Source organism: Sitophilus oryzae, unplaced genomic scaffold (assembly GCF_002938485.1).
Source record: "Sitophilus oryzae breed Bouriz unplaced genomic scaffold, Soryzae_2.0 scaffold_811_pilon_pilon, whole genome shotgun sequence".
Lineage (NCBI taxonomy): Eukaryota > Metazoa > Arthropoda > Insecta > Coleoptera > Curculionidae > Sitophilus > Sitophilus oryzae.
Genome location: NW_022147430.1, coordinates 503,222 through 523,477, shown reverse-complemented (window position 1 = coordinate 523,477; position 20,256 = coordinate 503,222). Strand labels below are relative to the sequence as shown.

The 20,256-nt window shown below is 31.0% G+C and overlaps 1 protein-coding gene across 2 annotated transcripts in view; it reads left to right on the top strand.

Annotated features, from left to right (window-relative positions):
• The window catches only part of LOC115889161 (cocaine esterase-like), a 56,424-nt gene extending 43,512 nt beyond the window's left edge, over positions 1-12,912 (top strand). Inside the window, exons 8-10 of one of the 2 annotated variants that reach the window (XM_030909103.1) lie at positions 7,160-7,353; positions 7,411-7,555; positions 12,316-12,912. In XM_030909103.1, coding sequence (XP_030764963.1) covers positions 7,160-7,353; positions 7,411-7,555; positions 12,316-12,623 — 647 coding nt within the window. In that variant the 3' untranslated portion in view covers positions 12,624-12,912. The remainder of the gene's footprint in view (positions 1-7,159; positions 7,354-7,410; positions 7,556-12,315) is intronic. The other variant, XM_030909104.1, reaches the window with a different exon arrangement.
• Positions 12,913-20,256: the final 7,344 nt, after the last annotated feature.

The window sequence follows — 20,256 nt, the reverse complement described above, 5'->3', positions numbered from 1 at the left end:
AATATTTGCACTTATTTAAAACTCACCCTGTATAATTTAATATTTTCTAATAATCTTTAGAATCGAACTAATCAATATATAAATAGATTTTTATTAAGTAATTTACCTTTTATATATTTTACATTAAATATCATGTGTAGTTGAGCATTTTGTAATCAGTCAAGGTGTCATTGAAATGGTGTAAAAAATCGGGGGGTGATAGTACTCCAAAAAATAGTAAAAAAAGTTCCTATAAGTATAGGGCGGAAAATTAGGGAGTTAGGGGCACTGAAAGGGTGAATTTAAAAAACGGCTGTTTTGAAATTGTAGGCTTAAAAAACGAGATAAAATTTCGAAAAAAATTGCTCTGCCATAAATTTTGACCCTAAATCAAATGGTGATACTGAAAAATTATTTGGAAAAGCGGAAAGGGTAGTTTTTGCAACGGTAGGGGGTTGTTTTGTGAATCACTTTTTTGAGGTTATTTTTTCTGCAACGTGGGTTCATTTTTTGAAAATACATACTTTTTCCTACAAAAAAGTACTCTCGTTGCACATCGCCCAAAGTGATGGTTTTCGAGAAAATTGAAGGCAAATAATTTGTTCTGATGGGTTGCTAACTCAACATAAACTTATAAAAGTTATGGCGGTTCAAAAGTAACCAAGTAGTTATTAAATAATTAATTGAAAAATCAAAATATGATTCATGATTTTTAAAACATCTTATTGCTTTAAAAACGAAATAAACCAATTACCAAAATTCCTTATTAAAATAATGCCATTCCTTAATTCATTCATAGTAAATGTTTAAAGTGACCACCATTCATTTCAATGCAGACATCTGCTCTTCTTCTCCAAGATCTGCATACCTTGTGGAATATCCTTGGTGTTTGTCCGAATTTGATTGGAACAGTCAATAATGCGTTGCCGTAGTTGCTCTTCAGTATTAATCGGCACTGAGTAAACCAAAGCTGTCAAAGTGACCATAGAAGTAGAAATCTAGTGGATTATTTCGTTTTTTAAAGCAATAAGATATTTTAAAAATCATAAAATTTTGATTGTTCAATTAATTATTTGATAACTACTTGGTTACTTTTGAACCGCCATAACTTTCATAAGTTTAAGTTGATACCAACCCATCAGAGCAAACTTTTTGCCTTCAATTTTCTGGAAAACCATCGCTCTAGGCGATATGTACCAAGAGTACCTTTTTTGTAGGAAAAAGTATGTAGTTTTCAAAAAATGAACCCACGTTGCAAAAAAAATAACCTCAAAAAAGTTATTCACGAAACAACCCCCTACCCTTGCAAAAACTACCCTTTCCGCTTTTCCAAATAATTTTTCAGTATCACTATTTGATTTAGGGTCAAAATTTATGGCAGAGGATTTTTTTTCGAAATTTTATCTCGTTCTTTAAGCCTACAATTTTAAAACAACCGTTTTTTAAATTCACCCTTTTAGTGCCCCTAACTCCCTTAATATGCATTTTCCGCCCTATACTTATAGGGACTTTTTTTTACTATTTTTAGGCGCGGTCTCTTCAGTTATAAATAAATAACTTTTATCTAACAAATAACCATCTAAAAGATAAACACTCTAGAGCCTGATATCTATAGGATATAACATTTGAGTATTTTCATACAAAATAATCCTATAGATAACAATTTGGAGGACGGCCGCCTGGTAGACACTTCGTAGAGAAAGTGTTGCCAATATAAGATATCTGAAATTGAGATGGTTATATATGAAAAGTCGATACAACAGACAGAGACAAAAACTCGGAATTTCAAATCGTTAGATTAAAATGTGAGGTTATTGTTCAGTTGTCAAAAGATCGTCAAAATGAAAATAAAAACAATAAAATTCAACTAAAATATATTTTGTGTTCTCTCCAACTCCAACTAGTCCTATTATGGTATAGGCTATTTAAATTTACCTTTATGGAAAAAGGGAAAGATAATTCAATTTCAGCAGTGGTGGTGGTGCAATAGATCTATTGATGGAATGCGATTTATAAGAAATTAAAACAAGAAAAAATAATCTGTAAGTAATTTATAGTTTAATTACATAATATTACTGTTATATTTATTATATTAACATTTTAGTACAATTGATAATAGAAAATATGGAAGAAGCAGGTAAAGTGCAAGCAGAGATTTATAAACCAATCCTAAAACCGCCATCTGGTAAGTTATTAATATTGAAAATTAAAAATAGCATAAGACTGTTAGTAATAACAAATATGTTGTTCTAGGGCTTCTCATAGTAAAGAAATAGGTAGGATAGCATCAATGATAGTAATTAAGTTGAGTTTTTATTTTATAAAATAGATAAATGCACTTATACTTTTGTCTTAATAATAATAAATGAATAGTACCTATAATAATTGCTACATTTACACATTATATGTACAAATTATTTAATAAAAAAAATTAAATAAAAACAATTTTGTCATATTACTTTTATTTTTAAGAACTCAAAGTGATGGAACTTCAGAAAAAAAAGAAAAAATAAAGGAAAAATCTTGTCTAAACAAAGTTGAATTAACTGGAATTCAAAGGACCACAATACAGATGTTTTAGCAAGGTTTAGCTAGAGAGTTACTTAAAAAACAGCATGGAGAAGAGATGTACCGTATGATCGAAAAAAATTCGGCGTCAGCAATGGCTATGAAATAAAGATTGCTGTCATTTCATATGTAAATTTATATGGGAAATATCATCGAACATCATTTCCCAGCCAACTGGATGCCGTTTTTTTTTCGATCATTCGGTATAAGGTACATAGTGCAAGAAATTAAACTAAAATTGTAACACAAAAGAAATAAAAGCAAATGTGAGTTGAATAACAGGTTTTATAAGGTTCCTGTTATAATATTAATGAATTAAGATATGCGAATTAAAAATGAAATAAATAGTTTGATTTAAAAAGTTTTATTTATTTTTTACCTACTTTAGAGCTTTATTAAAAACTAGTTGAAGTCTGGCGCATCCACCACGAGATCAGGAAAAAAAAATACTTTTTATTTTTTTTTAATTAAATGAAAAACAAAAAATGCGGCGACGACAGTTTTTAGAAGAGCCATTTAGCTATCTTTTAATAAAAAAAGCAACTTTTTAGAGCAAGTCTTTACTTCAGTAGAGACTACACAGATAAACATTAGCATTTTATATAATATGTAGTAATGGTTTATAATTGAAAGGATTTAAATAAAATGGAATTATAAATTACTGTTTTATCACTATTATCCTAACTTAATGCATTCTCTTCGTTCTGATGCTTTAACAGAACAGAGACTCTCTTTATTTTGTAACAGTCCTTATAAAGTCCGGCACTAGCAACAATAGTTTTTTGCACCATTTCAATGTGTTTATTGGTGTTTATACCCCGCACGTTCTAAAATGATTATAGCCTACATACTCAGAATAGGTAAGTCTTTTCCAAATAATCTAAAATCGAATTTATTGGACTAAACGAAATCTTCAATAATAACTATGTCTTGGTTATGTTAAGCAATTTTGTCAAATATCAAATAAAATCAATATCTCCTCATGCCTTTGCTCATGCGTCAAATTTTTATCCGACAAATAAAGCACTATTTGGCAGTTCGGGCGCCAGATAGGATATCTGGGAGATAAGTTTAATTTATCTAATAGATACTGTTATCTATAGGTGAAGATACGCGTTTTTCTGCTATCCGCCAATTAAAATATATCTGGCAGATTATAACACGCTATCCGTACCTGAAAACACCGGGGGTTAGGAGTACTATCACCCCTGATTTTTTTTTTACACCATTTCAATGACACCCTGTATACTGCATATATAAGATGTTTAAATAAATAAACTAACGTTTTGCATACGGCAACCAATAATACACACGCTATCCTGACAAGGACTACAATGACGTTACAGCGAGGAGTTTTCTATTAGGTTAGCTTTTCTTGTACAAAAATAATAATTATTTATATCAAAATTTTATTATGTTTAGACGAAAACAACCTGAATCCGATTTAATAAATTTTAATTATAAATAACATAATTTAATAATAATAATAGCTCCCGTATATAGCGTTTGACGCCTTGGGAATAGCAAGGTAAAGCTTGCCATACTAGAGCCGTTCGGTATACAAGGAAGGTAATGTAGGGCTAGCACTACGCTTCAACCGCCTATTATTACCTCAGGATTATGAATCCCAAGTACTCATTTAAGGCTGAGTCGACCTAGGTACCCAAACTATTTTTATTTTAATAAAATAGTTGGCTGATGCAATGCCGGGTGTGGGAATCGAACCCACTACCTTGAGATTGGTAGACGAGAGCCTGTACCTCTACGCCACCGGGCACCGTAATAACATAATTTTAAATACATAATATATTAAACCTTAATATTAATATCTCATTTAATTATCATACCCTGTAATTCGATTCTGTGTACAGGACTGCTTCTTTGTGGAACTTTACTTTTTTTTAGAATAAAATGAATTTAGATCTTTATAATAATCATCCTCAACCATACTCTATTTTACAAAACAGAAGTATCACTTTTTGTGCCATTATTTCCAAATTTTGAAAGAGAAGTTCAAGAAATGTCACTGGATAAATTTAGGTTAGTTTTATAAAAATCCCGAGTAAAATGTTTTGTGCCATCTGACTAGTCTTCAATAGGCATTTTGCAAAACGACTGAAAACAGATAGGCTCTTTGTAAAATATCCTTCTCTTGTTAAAAACGCCGGCGTTTTATAATATGCCTAGTCTTTTTGCAAAATGCCGAGTTATTCGATACGCCAGCGACATACCTGTAATATATTAGTAAAAAGTGAAAGGTCCTTGCAGTATCAATATGTAATATTTAAAATAAAAATATATCTTGCCATATAACTGCTATTTTGTAAAATCTTCAGCTTTCAAAATTAATGCAAAACTGAAAATAACAAAAAGTTATGTTCGTTTGCCGTTATGGGGAAACCAACCACCGAGCCAACCACCCCCTTCCCAAGTAGCAAATTTTATTTTATACAGGCTGTATAAACAGCTATGTGATAATTTTTATAGGATACCTCAATTCATATAACGTGCTATATGGCCGTAATATGATAGCTTTACAACCAAAAAAGGCCCATTTTTATACAACCGTTTAGTAATATAGAAGTTCTATAAAAAGGGTATACAACTCTTATGCAACTATTTTACACAGCGTTATATGACTATTATAAAACTAGTTTTATTGTGTATTACGTGGTCACATCTAAGAAACAGAACAATAAAAACATTTGATCATTTAGCGAGGACAAGAGTATTTTATTTTTTACCGAAGAATATTAGTAGCAAATTATATTTTAAGCGTGTCGTAAAATGAATCTAGAGGATGTGGATTGTTAAAATGGAGACTTTACTCGACAATGAAAATGGCGGGTAAAGCCAGAAGGTATAAAAATATGTAATATAAAAATTCATTAATTTTTATATTAGGGTTTGAAAAGTAGGGACAATTTTTGTTGCGCCGAAAATTTTACTGGTAGATTATAGGTATGTATTTGGCAAAAAATTGAAGCGCATTAATTTCGATTAAGGTTCACATGTAAATTTAAACAATAAAATAAAATAAAATTTTCATAAATCCTTATTTTTAATTTAATTAAACACTTTATTACTGTATGTAGGAATCTTTTCACAAAATAGTTCTCAAAAATAACATTTTACTATTTATTTTGATGTTTTTAATTTTGCTTCATATAATGGCGGCCATAGGATATAAAAAAATTCTGCCTTAAACATGGTGAATTATAATGCAACCGTTTTATCATAAATGAATCCTTTAAATAAGTCTTTGTTGTAAAATAAAACGCTATAGGATAAATATCTATCATTACGCAGAATTTCGAGGCACTATAGAACTATTTTGGACATATTGAGATTTGTGACAAATAGATGTTGCCAAATCTCATTTGATTAGTATTTAAACTAACCAACATGATCAGATTTTCATGGATTCATGCACGCAATGCATTTCATGTGAGCCCGACGAGTGAGCGGCAACCTAAGGACTTGGAAAAACAACAATAAAACAATACAAACATTACTACAGTAAAACTTTTACATGAACGTGGCAACAATGATTTGAAGAAGCCAGACAACCCGAGAGATTTTGGCTTTTGAGAATCCAGGGAATTCTCGGGATTATTTGCCGTAATTTCGAGGAGTTTTTTCTTACATGCTCTTTATAACTACCACTGCGCTTGATAACTTCTTTCCAACTTTGTCCAGAATTCATAATAGCTGTGATTGATTATACTCGTCGTAGATATTACTTTTGCAACAACAACAATAAGAAAATAAATAACTAGGTATACAATTTAATTTAAAATGAGGTTATATTATACATTGCCAGTTGTATAATGCAGATATTACAGCGAATTTATTTTGTTACTCACAATTTTATCATATAAGGCTATATATAACTGGTGTTGTACACAGCACCGTAGTTTAACGCAATAAAACATTCTATCATACAACGTAATACAACTTTAATAAGACAAGTTTAAGTAACTATTATATGATCTTGTGACTACTAGTTATATGAATATTATAGAACTCTTTCATGGTGGGTATAAGAGTCTAATAAAATAATATGTTTGTTATCATATAGCATTGTCTTATTAAGTGTTATATCATACTAAAAGAAATTATCGTTTAATGCTTTATAGGATACGTTGTAAAAACCACTAGAAAATAGTTTAATATGACAACTTTTATTAAAAAACAGAAAGTCAATCAGTCCTTAAGAAAACGCTATTCGACTGTTATAAAATAATTCAATCCTCTTAGAATTTCTTTTTGCTACTTGGGTTGTTACGGATTTCAGGGCCTATAGCCCATCATTAGACGAGCTACCTAGGCTGGACTTCCCAAATCTGCAAGCACACAAATAACCAAAGTTTACCGAATTCTATCCGTAAACTTTGAAATAATTATATCTACTGGTGACTTAGTTTAGTGTCGGTGAGTTATTAGATAAAGATCTAATATCCTTCTGTGTACTGGAGCTTTTAAAAGTTAATAGAACAATAAAAACTTATTTAGAAGTTTGTTGACGTGGAAAAGCAAAGGCACGCTTTCTTTTCTAAAACTAACCGTCCCCAAATGTTGAAAATTTAAAGTAACTTAGTACTTATTTTAGGTGTGGCTGCTAATGAGGGATTAATATATGAATTCTTAAAAAATACTACTAAGATAGATCCTAATGAAATACCAGATTATGGGATATCATGGCAACTATCTCTCAAGAAAAATAGCCAAGAATACGAGAACATAAAAAATAAAATCATGGAACATTACTTTAAAAATGGCTTAACATCGGATGCAATATATGAAGTATAGTTCATTTGTTCTTGTTTATTAAGAAATATATCTAAACCAAAATGTTTTTAGTACTTAGGAGATACGATGTTTATAATAGGCAAAACAGAATCCTTGAAACTTAGCGTGCAACATTCTTTGAAACCTGTATATAATTACGTACTGTCATTGATGCCTGAGAGTACCATGAAATTTAGAAAACTATTTAAAGTACCAGGTAAGTTGGTCATATACAGGGTGGTCCGAACTGTATTCCGGAAACTTCGGCAGCATATTCTGCAGATAAAGATAAGTAAAAAAGTTCGTATATATGTATGTCCTAAAATGCTTAGTTTTGGAGATACAGGGTGTAGAAGTTTCATTTTTATTTCAATTTTTTCTCAATAATTTCTGAAGTAACGTTAATATTTGGATGAAAATTGGTGTCTGGGAGTTTTTTGACATGAGAAATTTGATTTTGATATCAATATGACTCCTACTAGTAGAGGGCGCCACCTACATATTTTTAACTGGTTTGAGAAGTAATAACTTTTTGTCCGTACCTGTATAAAACTACTGAGTAAAAAAAATATACATTTACGACGTTTTTTACGTGAAGAAGGTCTCTTGGTAAAAATCGCTAGTAGTATAGCTAGCGGGATACTGGATCAATTTTTGCTCGATGGCATGTTTTCCATCAGCATCGATCCGTGAGCCGAAGAAGTATTGACCTTGATTAATTTGAAGGTTATTTCTAAAGAGATAATGTTTGTGTGGGTAGTTCTTGTAAATTTACCGGAGGCTGTTGAAAAGGGCCTTAAAATTGGTGTCTGGGAGTTTTTGACATAGAAATTTGATTTTGATATCAATATGACTCCTACTAGTAGGGGCGCCACCTACATATTTTTAACTGATTTGAGAAGTAATAACTTTTTGTCCATTACCTGTATAAAACAACTGAGTAAAATATATACATTTACGAAGTTTTTACGTGAAAGATCTCTTGGTAAAAATCGCTATGAGTAATGGTTTTTGAGATATTTGGAATCGAAATTATTAAGACCTGTCATCATTGACATAAATTAAACATGCTGACTAAATAGTTATTAGAGTGAAATCATAAATTTGAAAAGTTTTTGTGCCAAAAATTCAACAGAAACTGTTTTATCATTATTTTTTGCAGAAAAATTTATGATTAATTTAATAAAATTAAAACTTCCCAAATTTATTATTTCAGTGAAATAACTATCTACTCAACGTGTTTATTTTTCGTCAATAATGACATGTATTGTCTATTTCCATTCTAAATATCTTAAGAACGGTTGCTCGTAGCGATTTTTACAAAGAGATATTTTTTACGTCTCTGTAAAAAGTCACAGAGATGTATATTTGTTCGCTAGGTAGTGTTATACAGGTACGAACAAAAAGTTATTACACTTCAAAACAATTAAAACACATGTAGGTGGCGCCCTCTACTAGTAGAAGTTATATTGACACCAAAATCAAATTTCTCATGTTAAAAAACTCCCAGACACCAATTTTCATCCCAATATTGACGTTACTTCAGAAATTATTTAGAAATAATCGAAATAAAAATGAAACTTCTACACCCTGTATTTCTGAAAGTAAGCATTTTAGAATATACATTTATACGAACTTTTTTACTTATTTTTATCTGCAGAATATGCTGCCGAAGTTTCCGGAACACAGTTCGGACCACCCTGTATATTGTGAATAGAATATCTGTATCACAGTACCGATCCATACATACATGAATATATACATACATACTGCCATTACTCGCTGACGAGTATTTGACAAGCATCAGAAGATGGTCACGCAAGGCGTTTTCTTTCATGAGCTTTTCTGTGACTGAAAAGCCCGATACGTGATGTTATCTGTCTACCGCACTCCGGACATTCAAAAATATCATTGCTTAGTTGCCTCTTTACTTTTTGATTGTCACTGTTAACTGAGTCATTCCAAAGTCACTTGGACTGGTTTAGAGCTCTTAATTAGCGATGGGAACTATCGAATGAATTAGACTATCGAATGGTTAATGAATGAATGATTTCAACTATCGAATGGTTTTATTCGAATAAAATCATTCATTCATTTGTATACTAAAGCATATGTAACAACCTCGCCGTGCGACTAAATGGTTATCGTTGAGCCACGACTATCGAATGCTTTTGATAAATGAAATTTAGTATTCGTTTGATTTTTGTATGATTCAGTGCCTTATTAGTTTTTCCAAATTTTTATAACTTCGCCGTATAAATACTGTGCTATTTTTGCGTTTATTAAAATAGGTAGTTAAAATACTAAAATAGTAGTTATTTTTTAATTTTATTTATTGACGATTGCGTGCATGTGCAGGTGGTCAAAATTTTTCCGAAAATTTGTGTGGTTTTCCTTAGTCCGATTTTTCAATTATTTAATTTTATATGGTATATGGTCTATTTTTTAATGGGAAATTTTGAGAAGTAGCAATTTTTAAGAGAGATGAGATGAACTTACAATTAATTTTAAAAATACATATTTGTATTTTAAATGTTTTAATAATATGAATTAGTTGAACTTAATAATCATATTTAAGTAATGTGGTTAACTAAATGGGGTTATCGAACTCAAACTATGGGGTGAGAAAATTAAAATGAAAGTTTTACACGTGCCGCCAATTTAAAAAAAAAAGTTAACGATGTTTGTATTTTGTTTATGCTAATTCTCTTACATGTAGTTTTTTGCGAAGAAATATTTCATTTATTTTTTAAAGTAAATGCCAGTAAAAGTAAATATAATTTTTAAATAGCAATATAAAGCACCTAATATAAATAATTTTGATTTCTAATTTTTTATTTATATTTTCCTTCCATTACACTGCATGCTTAGAAAATTAATAAATGTTTATATTTCATGATTTTAAAATTTGTTGTTAATATAACAAATTAGTTCTGTAATTATTATTATTTAATAAACCAACGTTGCCACACACAAAAAATTTAGAGACTATATTATTTTTAAATAGGATTTAATATAAATAATTTTGACATCTAATTGGTTGTTTATATTTTGCTACTACTTAAAAAAAATATTTATATTAAATGATTTTAAATTTTGTTGTTAATAGGTATAACAAATTATTACTGTTATTATTATTTATTAAACCAGTCTTTGCTTAAAAACATTAAAAATCATTTTCCTACATCCAAAATAACAAGTATTATTGCAGTGTAACAACAGAATATTAATAAAAAAAAATGCAGAATATATAGACATACTATCCCTAACTAACAAAAGCCAAACAATAATATTCTTTGCTAATATCAACTAATACCAAAATATGGCAACAGCGCCCTTCATAATGTATTTTCTGTGTAAATACTAGCACCTCAATAAAAAAAAATAATGTGTCCTTATCTATATCTGACTCCGCAAAAAATCAAAGATGCCGGCTTCTTTCATAGCATTGCCACCGACGGCTGTCGGGTTTCTCGGAAAGAAACCTACGTCGCCGGGCGACAGCTAAAATTCAGTTAATATTTTATTATAATCGATCCTGACGAATAAATGAATTTCATAAATGAATGAATTTTATAAATGAATGGCTTTTGCTGCCGAATTACTAGGATACAATATTTCAAGGCAGATGACGGATCTATTCGATAATTTTTATTCGAATAGTTTTCAACGAATGTTTTCTTACTAACTATCGAATTATTCGAATGAATTGCAACTATCGAATGTTTCGATAGTATTCATTCGATAGTTCCCACTACTACTCTTAATCTTAGTACCGTAGTTTGGGGCGAAATTGATAATTACATGGTTTAGTCACATTTTTAACTTTTGCGCCAAATTTATGCAACTAGAAGCAGTGGTGTGCATCAGTCTTGTTTAGTAAAGCTTTGATGACAAGACGTATGCAGTCGGGTGTGCCATTTTTTATCTATTTTTTGCAAAAAACGCGGTTAAAATTAATTAACTAAAATTAAAATTTAAATTAAAAATTAATTAACTAAAATTAAAATTTTAACCGCGTTTATTGCAAAAAATAGATAAAAAATGGCACACCCGACTGCATACGTCTTGTTATCAAAGCTTTACTAAACAAGACTGATGCACACCACTGCTTCTAGTTGCATAAATTTGTCGCTAAATTTAAAAATGTGACTAAACCATGTAATTATCAATTTCGCCCCCGGTTATCAATTTCTCCCCAAACTACGGTACTGCCTTTGAAGGCGCTATTGTCGGCAACGTTTGGATAAACAAATAAAGAGTCCTAATGGTGCGTCCAGACCTGAGGAGTCGAGTGCGAGACGAACGCGAGACATTCGAAATTCGCTAAGTGTGGACGGGTCTCGTAAGAGTCTCGCAACCGTCTCGCGAGACAACCCACGGAGCCTCGTAGCTATCCGTTCCCTGTCGGTTTTTCGACGGCCGAGATCAAAGAAAGCTCGCAGCCAAGTCTGGACGTGTTTTTGGTAGGCTCGCTCGACTGCGAGATGTTAGCTCTGATATTATAGTGCATATTGAAATGGAGACTAAAAAACTAAAACCTCCTAATACAAAACTAATGTCTCAAAACGAATGACAATGTTAGGAAAAAATATGTAAATAAATGCGGCAACATGACATTTTTTACGGCAGAGCTACCACCTGAATACCCAGCGCGAAATTTAAATTCCAGTTAGTCAGCACGATGGCGAATATGTCTATGGTTGGCAAGAATGATTTTTTTAGTAAAATGTGTTTGATATGAAAGTTTAATTTATATCAAATATAAACAAATTCTAATTAAACGAAGTTATTCTAAGTAAATTAATTAAAAGAATTTTATAAAAATATATAGATTTCAACAGGGTGTCTCCAAAAAAAGTTACTCTGGATCTTGATATTTTCCACGAGTTGGCATCACTGCCTGCAAGTCGAATTTTATTTATTTCTCTATATTTGCATATTATTAACCAAATAATACTGTTAAATTGTTTATAGATTCTTCAACTGGAGCACACCATGGAGCAGAATTAACCCTTCTTTTTGATACTCAAATTATACAGTTAACCGATGAATGCATACAAGCCTCCAAAAAGTTCGTAAAGATGTGGTCAAATTTTGCCAAAAACGGTATACCATCAACAGATGACATTAAATGGGATCCAGTTACTAACCCTGAGGAACTCGTCTATCTGGATATATCAGAAAATAGCCAAATGAAGAAAAATCCCTTTTCAAGAAATGTTCAATTCTGGAATGAAGTTTTGCGAACAACACCATATGACAAAGCATCGTTCAATTCGTAGGTTATAAGTGACAATTTTTTTTATTCACAATAATTCATAATCTATGTTTTTCTTCATTATTGATATTAAATGTCTATCAACTTTACGTCAAAAATGCATTTGCTTTTCTTTTATTTTTTTGATGAAAACCTTAAATACAGCGTATATGTATTAGCTTTACAAAATCAGATTTCATTATCACATAGTAAAGTTTATTGATCAAACTGTAAATGTTATCTTATCTGCTTTTATATATTTGTTTAAACCATACCGAAAATGTTTGCAATATATTTAATATACCTTAAGAAAATTTGTTTTAATTAAATGCCTCATATTAAAAATATTTTCAAAGGGATTGAGCTCTTGAATCTTAAAGTGTATACAGGGTTATTGACCACATACGACACAGCATTGCATTGCAGCAAAATTGTAAGTTTTAGGTTCGTTGAAAGACTATTAGAGCTACAATTTAAAAATATTTCTACAAGATACAGAGTGTTCCAAATAAATAAAAAAATATTGTACGATTGAAATAAGATAACTAATTATAAGATATTGATTAAGGTTTATCCGAGATTGATCCGATAAGATTGATTATGGTTTATCCGAGGGTTTATCAGACTTAACCATTACCGTTTTTGAAATATTTTCAATTTTGTGGAATTGCAGTAAAAATTTTAAGGCGTCATTTCTCGAAGGGTGTATTATATATGTATGTATTGTATTACAATTTATTTATGTATGTATTGTATTACAATAGTAAAAATACTACCCTTACAGAGTGTCTAAAAATTTGTATTAAATAATTACTAGCCTTAAACGGCAATAACTTGTTTAATTTAAGTGGAACACCCTGTATATTTTATGAGAATCTAATGCACAATTTAATTGTCTATCAAATTTTATTATATCATTTTTAATTTTTACCTATATCTTGAAGTTTTCGTAGAAAATGCAGTTTCTTATAATTTAGACCTCATTTAATAGTATACCCATGGAATATTGATATTTTTTAGATTTTTTTAAAATAACAAATGTACAAAATGTACAGGTGCTAAAAAAGAGAATATTCCAAGCCCATTTGTTTACAAAAATAAAACTATTTAAATCTTTGTAAAAGAGTATACCATTAAAATAAACCACCATTATTTCCGCCCAAAAATTAGTAAATTACATACTTAAGAGTTTTAGTTAATAAATTATTCTAAATAAGTGTGGTTTGATTCAGAAATCAATATAAAAAATTAGACGACGCGTCCCATCAATAAAAATTCGACAAATTTGTAAGCAGTCAATAAAATGAGTGGGCGGAGCGATTTGCGATGACATACTCGTAGTTTACGTCTACTGGATCTGTGTCTATGAGAGAAATGCGGATACAAAAACATTTAAATAAACAACAATATATTTTATACGTCCACTTGACGAATATTTCTCCGCAAATCGCTCTGCCCACTCATTTCATTGCTTACTTTAGTCATGGCCGGAACAGCGATTTTTTAATAACAGGTACAAGCTGTTCCAGTTGCAAAAGATACCTGTTCCAAGAAACCGGTTCCAGTTCTAAACTGTTCCAAAACGAAAATTAATACCGTACTTGCGTCATTCTGATTCGGTTGCTATTTTTCTTTTTAAATTTATATAAAAGAATATTTTTTGCTTAAATAATGAGAACTACTGGGGATTTTTCTGTTTTCTCTAAATTTAATCTACTATCTATGTTGCTATATTACCAAGATATAATATTTTTTAACTAAAAATTAAAAAAAAACTATGAAATTTTCGAAAAATATAAACTTTTCAAGAACATGTTTTCCCGAAAAAAACTCATGAGAATCGAAATATACAACCCCTACAAATATGTGCACTTATTTAAGACCCACCCTGTATAAGCACTAATGAATAAATTAAGATTTATAATTTTGTTATATACTTAAAAAGTAAATTCTTGGAAGAGTTTAATTTTTTTTTTAATATCTACTATATTTATAATACAAAACAATAACCGACTGTTCTTACACAGTATTTAAAAAAAAAAAACTATAATGCGATAATTATATTGCATTTGGCAACATCGCCAGCATTTTTTTATAATAAAAAATGTTCCTTACCTATTCTGTTTCTGTTTACATTAAAAAAATAAAATATTTAAAAAAAAAATATTATAAATTTAAAATTTATAATAAGAATTTAGTTGAATTTTAATGAAATATTTTAAATAACGGCAACAGCCACACTTGTTTTTTACGCCCCTGTATCCCGATAACAGATAACACCTGAACAGTGGCGTCCGCTAGACTTGGCTAGACTAGCGAAACATTGAGCGAAACTGATAGACGACCTCGATTATCAACTCAAGCCAGTTCTTTTTACTTAACTGTTTCAAACAGTTCCAAGTTCCTAACTGTTCCAAGCCCTAAACTGTCCCAGGTCGCAAACTGTTCCAAGTCTCAAACAGTTCCAAGTCACTAATTGTTCCAAGCGCTAAACTGTTCCAAGCCCTAAACTGTTCCAGGTCGCAAACTGTTCCAAGTCTCAAACTGTTCCAAGTCCCACTGTTCAGGTTGGATACAGTTTACGGCTTGGAACAGTTTAGCGCTTGGAACAGTTAGGGACTTGGAACTGTTTGGGACTTGGAACAGTTTGGAACTTCGAACAGTTAAGTAAAAAGAACTAGTTTCAGTTGAGAAACGAGGTAGTATGTCGCTTTAGCGACGCGGTCGCTTGGCGTTATATTATCGAGATTGAGTGCGAGTGCACTAATACACTGCATAGACGTAAAAAAACAAGGGTGACGGTTTTCGCAGCGTTGCCGATATTTTATATATTTAATTAAAATTCAACTAAATTTTTATTATAAATTTTAAATAGGAAATAAATATTTAAAAATACAGAAAGAATAGAATATCTAATATTTACTATTTTATATATGTAAAATAGTAAAATACATATATAAAATAAAAACAATTTACATTCCTAGATAATAAAAACAAGCGGTCGGTATGTATACATTTTTTGCGCAGAGTTTTGTTTAATGTAAACAGAACAGGCGAAGAGAATTTCTTTCCATCAAAAAAAACGTACTGGCGATGTTGCCAAATGCAATATAATATATAATTATCTAATTTTGAAAAATACACTATTAAGAATCTAGTATCACAAATATAGTAGATAACATAATTTAAACAATTCCAAGAATTTATTTCTTTAAGTATTTAATTTAAGTTGCAGTGTTTTGAAACAGCTGTAACTGGAACTGGTATAGAATAGCACATAAACCTGTTCCAAGCCAGTTCCAAAACAAACCTGTTTCGAAAATAACAGATCCTGTTCCAAAGCGTCATCACTAGCTTACTTGCAAATTTGTCGAATTTTTATTGATGGAACGCTTCGTCTAATTTTTTACGTTTCCCCCCTTACGGATGCCTCGTAGCTACAGAACGGATAGACGTACTGTATCTGTTGTTATAAATAGGCATTCGTGAAAAAAAAAATTATAATGTGTTACTTTTACCACACTGTCTGATGCACATACAAAATTCAGCAATTATTATTAATCAACGCAAACAGTCAATTAAAGTTTCATCCGAGTCGCTAAAAGCTTGGAAGAGAATTATAATAAATCGAAAAAAGGGGAAGACTTGAACCCCCTGTAGCTACGCAATAAAGCAGAATCGGACCCATGTTGATATGAATATAAATCTTAGTTTTACGCGAGGAATCTATTCACGTTAGATGTTTTTTGAAACACCCTGTATATTTTTTTTCGACTATTTACGACGAAGGAAAAGCCGGTAAATTAAAAACTCCGTAAATTTGAAATCCCTATTTGAGAGGTATCAACATTTCTCCTCCTTGCATTTGTCCGGCGATGTCACATTGTAAGATAATATACAGGGTGCTGTAACGTTTTTAGTTCGTTACATGTCTTTTTTATATATATGATATATATGATGTCTGGCGTATCGTCATCGGATTCCGTATCGTTCAGGCCTGATAATTTATTTGGCACGCTTGGCGTAATTTTTACGTTCCCTAGTCGCCAACCCTGCTATCGTTTCACTGTTCTGTGGAGGCGCGCGCTGTCAAGATCCTTGTTAGATGTCAAGGCGCCTCTCTGCGTTTTAACCTCACTTTGTTTTTGGCCACGGTTGCAAATCCTGCTTTTAGAAATGGCAATTTAAATCTTGCTGCAAAATCTGAATCAGCTGCCATTTCGAAGCTACAGGTAAAGATGAGTTATTATCTTTTATAGATTAGATATTATTATTGAATATTTTTAGGGTAGAGTTTTGGATTGACCCACCTTAACTCGTATTTGTATTTTGCTGACACGTTGGTGTACTTTTGCTGTTGTCCTCCAGAATGATAAATCGAAGAAAGGACAGTTCTTTTGTTTATTATTGAGCCCTCGGAAGTGTTTCGAGGTAGGTTTATTTTGTTTATTAGACCTTGTTTGGTTTTAAACAGGAGTTTCGTATTTTTAGGGTCTTATGGACGGACTGTGTCCAAGGTACAGGCATTATCCAAGGTCCTAGTAGTGTTCCAAGGTACGGGTATTGTTCCCCTGTACCGTTATCTTATGGACAGTATCCAAGGTTCGGGCATTATCCAAGGTCCTAGTAGTGTTCCAAGGTACGGGTAGTGTCCCCATATTGCCACAGTATGGATGTAGCGTAAGCCCCATGCTGCTTCGTTCCCATTTCTCAGTCTAGTCAGTAGTTACGACTGTATCAATTCATGGTGTCCTCATTCTGGCCCCCTTTTGTTGTATTGGATGGCCGAGTACAGAGATGTGAGACCACCTCACGCTGCTACTGTTTGAAGCAAGGTTTCATAAAGAACAGCTAAGTGTAGATTTAAGTTCTAGTTTTACATTTAACATCTAAAACATTTTCAGTCTTAAACAATTATGTACATCTTAAGTAATATCGTACAGACTATGTTTAGTGGTTAGATTGTTAAGAACATTCATGTCGATCTAATATTTAAAATATGATTTAGATCTTAGGTTTCATTACATTACGTCTTGTAATGGTATTACTTTCATAGATATTTAGTACAACTCTTAACACCACTTTCGTTGACATATAACCACTATAATAATTATTAAAATTGTACAATGCTATTTACCATCACAGTCCATCTTAAATAAATATATTCATTAGTTTTAAGTAATATATAACTGTGTTTTCTTTCTTTGTACATGCCTGGCGCCCAATATCTATATTTTTTGTTTATTGTTATTGATTAGTTTTCTCTCTAGTGAAATACCTTATCCACGACTGCTCTCCGATGAAAAGCTGCCGTTCGCAGTGGTAATGTTTTATAAAAAACGATACAGTGCTACAAATTAAGTTAAATTTCATGGTTTTCATTCATGGTTAAACTCGGGCAAAGTTGCCGCCTTGGGATGTTCACCAAGATACCATCAAAAAAGTTTTAAAAATTTCAAGGATTGGAGAGTTATTTCGAAAAAACTGATTTTTTTGGAAATCAATTTTGTTTTTTTCTGTGGTTACCTTTAGAAAATCAAAAAACTAATTATCCACTTTATCAGGGCTATCTAATAGTTTTTTTTTGAGATTTTAAAATCAGCTGATACTTTGTGAGATACTAATTTAATTTTTTTAATACGAACCTGCATTTTTTATTTCATGTTTTAAAAGAATTCGGTCTCCTGGGTACAATAATATACAACACTTCATTTTTGTTGTTTCAGGCATTTCAACAAAATTTATTTAAACTAATTTCAAGTCCGGCTCTGTATTTAATCTATTCATTGTTACAATATCGATGAGCTTTAAAACTTACCAATTACGTGAGATAAAACATTGAATACAGAAAATCAAGTACAATAAAAGAATAAAAAATAATATAATATAAACAATCAAATAATTTCCCCGGAAGATGGATTGGAAATCCATACGAACTCTCCGTGGAGCAGTATAATGGCTTGGTGAGGTTCCTGGACCTGTTGCCAAGGGTCGGGAGCATCGACGTCATTTGTGAAAGTGAAATCAATACACCTCAATATTTACCACAGAGAGTACAAAATGTATTCGGAAGTATAAAAAGAAGATCTATTGAAAGGGCTATACATAAAATTGATTAAAAAAAATGTGCAATAGGGAGGGTGGTAACCTGGTAACCCTTTTGAACATGTAGAGCATTAGAAAGTTTTTTGTAGACGTTGATATATTTAAAATAACTACGATTAATATTATGCATATTATTAGATGGTACACTGAGATTTCAAATTCGTAAAAAAAAACTTAAAAATATCTTTTAAATTGCTGATCCGGATATTATTTATTTAAATCTTTCAATTGGCTCCATTTTCCTTAATCAATGTTAATTTACGCTCATTAATATTGTTGCGATGAATATAATCAGGGTAAATAATTTAAAAATCCAGAGTCGGACTTTACTAGGAAATTATTTTAAATAATAATTAAACAGTTTTGTTGTTGTTAAAGTATCCAAAACAAAAAAAATATATATAAAGTATGACATATCGTTGTACTCAGGAGACTGAATTCATTCAAAACTTTGCTCCAGAAGAGAGCTGTTCGATATTCACTGGGACTAAAAAGCAGAACTCATTGCCGGGACTTTTTTAAAAAATTAAAAATATTGACTCTTCCTTCCTTATTTATATTTGAATCCGTTTGCCTAATACGTAAACATGTATCAGCTTCTCAAGAAAGGCCATCTCACACTTATCCACTCAGGAACGCGGAGCAAGATCTTTATCTACCTACCCCACGCTCAGAGTTAGTTAAAAGTTTAATATTATACAACTCGAAAAAAATGCACAATCATCTGCTATTTGAAATCAAATCCATAACATCATTTTTTTCATTTCGCAAAGCATTGAACTCTTATTTACTAGACAAGGCTTTCTACGCCGTAAATGAATTATATTTTGAAAATCAAATTTGATCTTGTAAACACTGGTCTAATGTTTGCTATTGCTATATTTACTAATGACATCGAAATGAATTTATTTCGAGGTCATTGATATTTTACTATAAACTAGCTAAATATTTTTTGAATATTATTTTTATTTTTTGTTCTTTGACATTATAAACATTTATAAATGTTTATTTTAACAATAAGACTGACAATATTATTTGTATAATGTTTTGTATTATCTTTTGTTTGTTCGTTTGTGTACCTTGTTTTTTTACTTTGTTTGTTAGTTTACCTTTGTCTAAAAATTGAAAAATTTTTTGACAATAAAGGCATTTATTATTATTATTAAAAAATGCAGGTCCATGTTTAAAAAAAATAAGTTGGTCTCACAAATTATCAGCTAATTTTAAAATATAAAAATACAATCAGATAGCCCTGATAAAGTGGCTATGAGAATATGCAATTAGTTTTTTGATTTTCTCAAAAGCAACGACAGGAAATATTTAAGTTTATTCTCAAGAAAATCCGATTTCGTCAAAAAAACTTAGCAACCCTTCAAATTTTTGAAACTTTTTTGATAGCGTGTTGGCGAACCCCACGGCGCAACTTAACCATAATATAACCATCTTCGTATCTATTACGGTTTCCGAGATACAAATGCTCGTACCACAAATTTGTAGCACCCTGTATAGGTACCGGGGTCCCTTAGACCGCACGTTGGCGGTGAAAGCTTAAG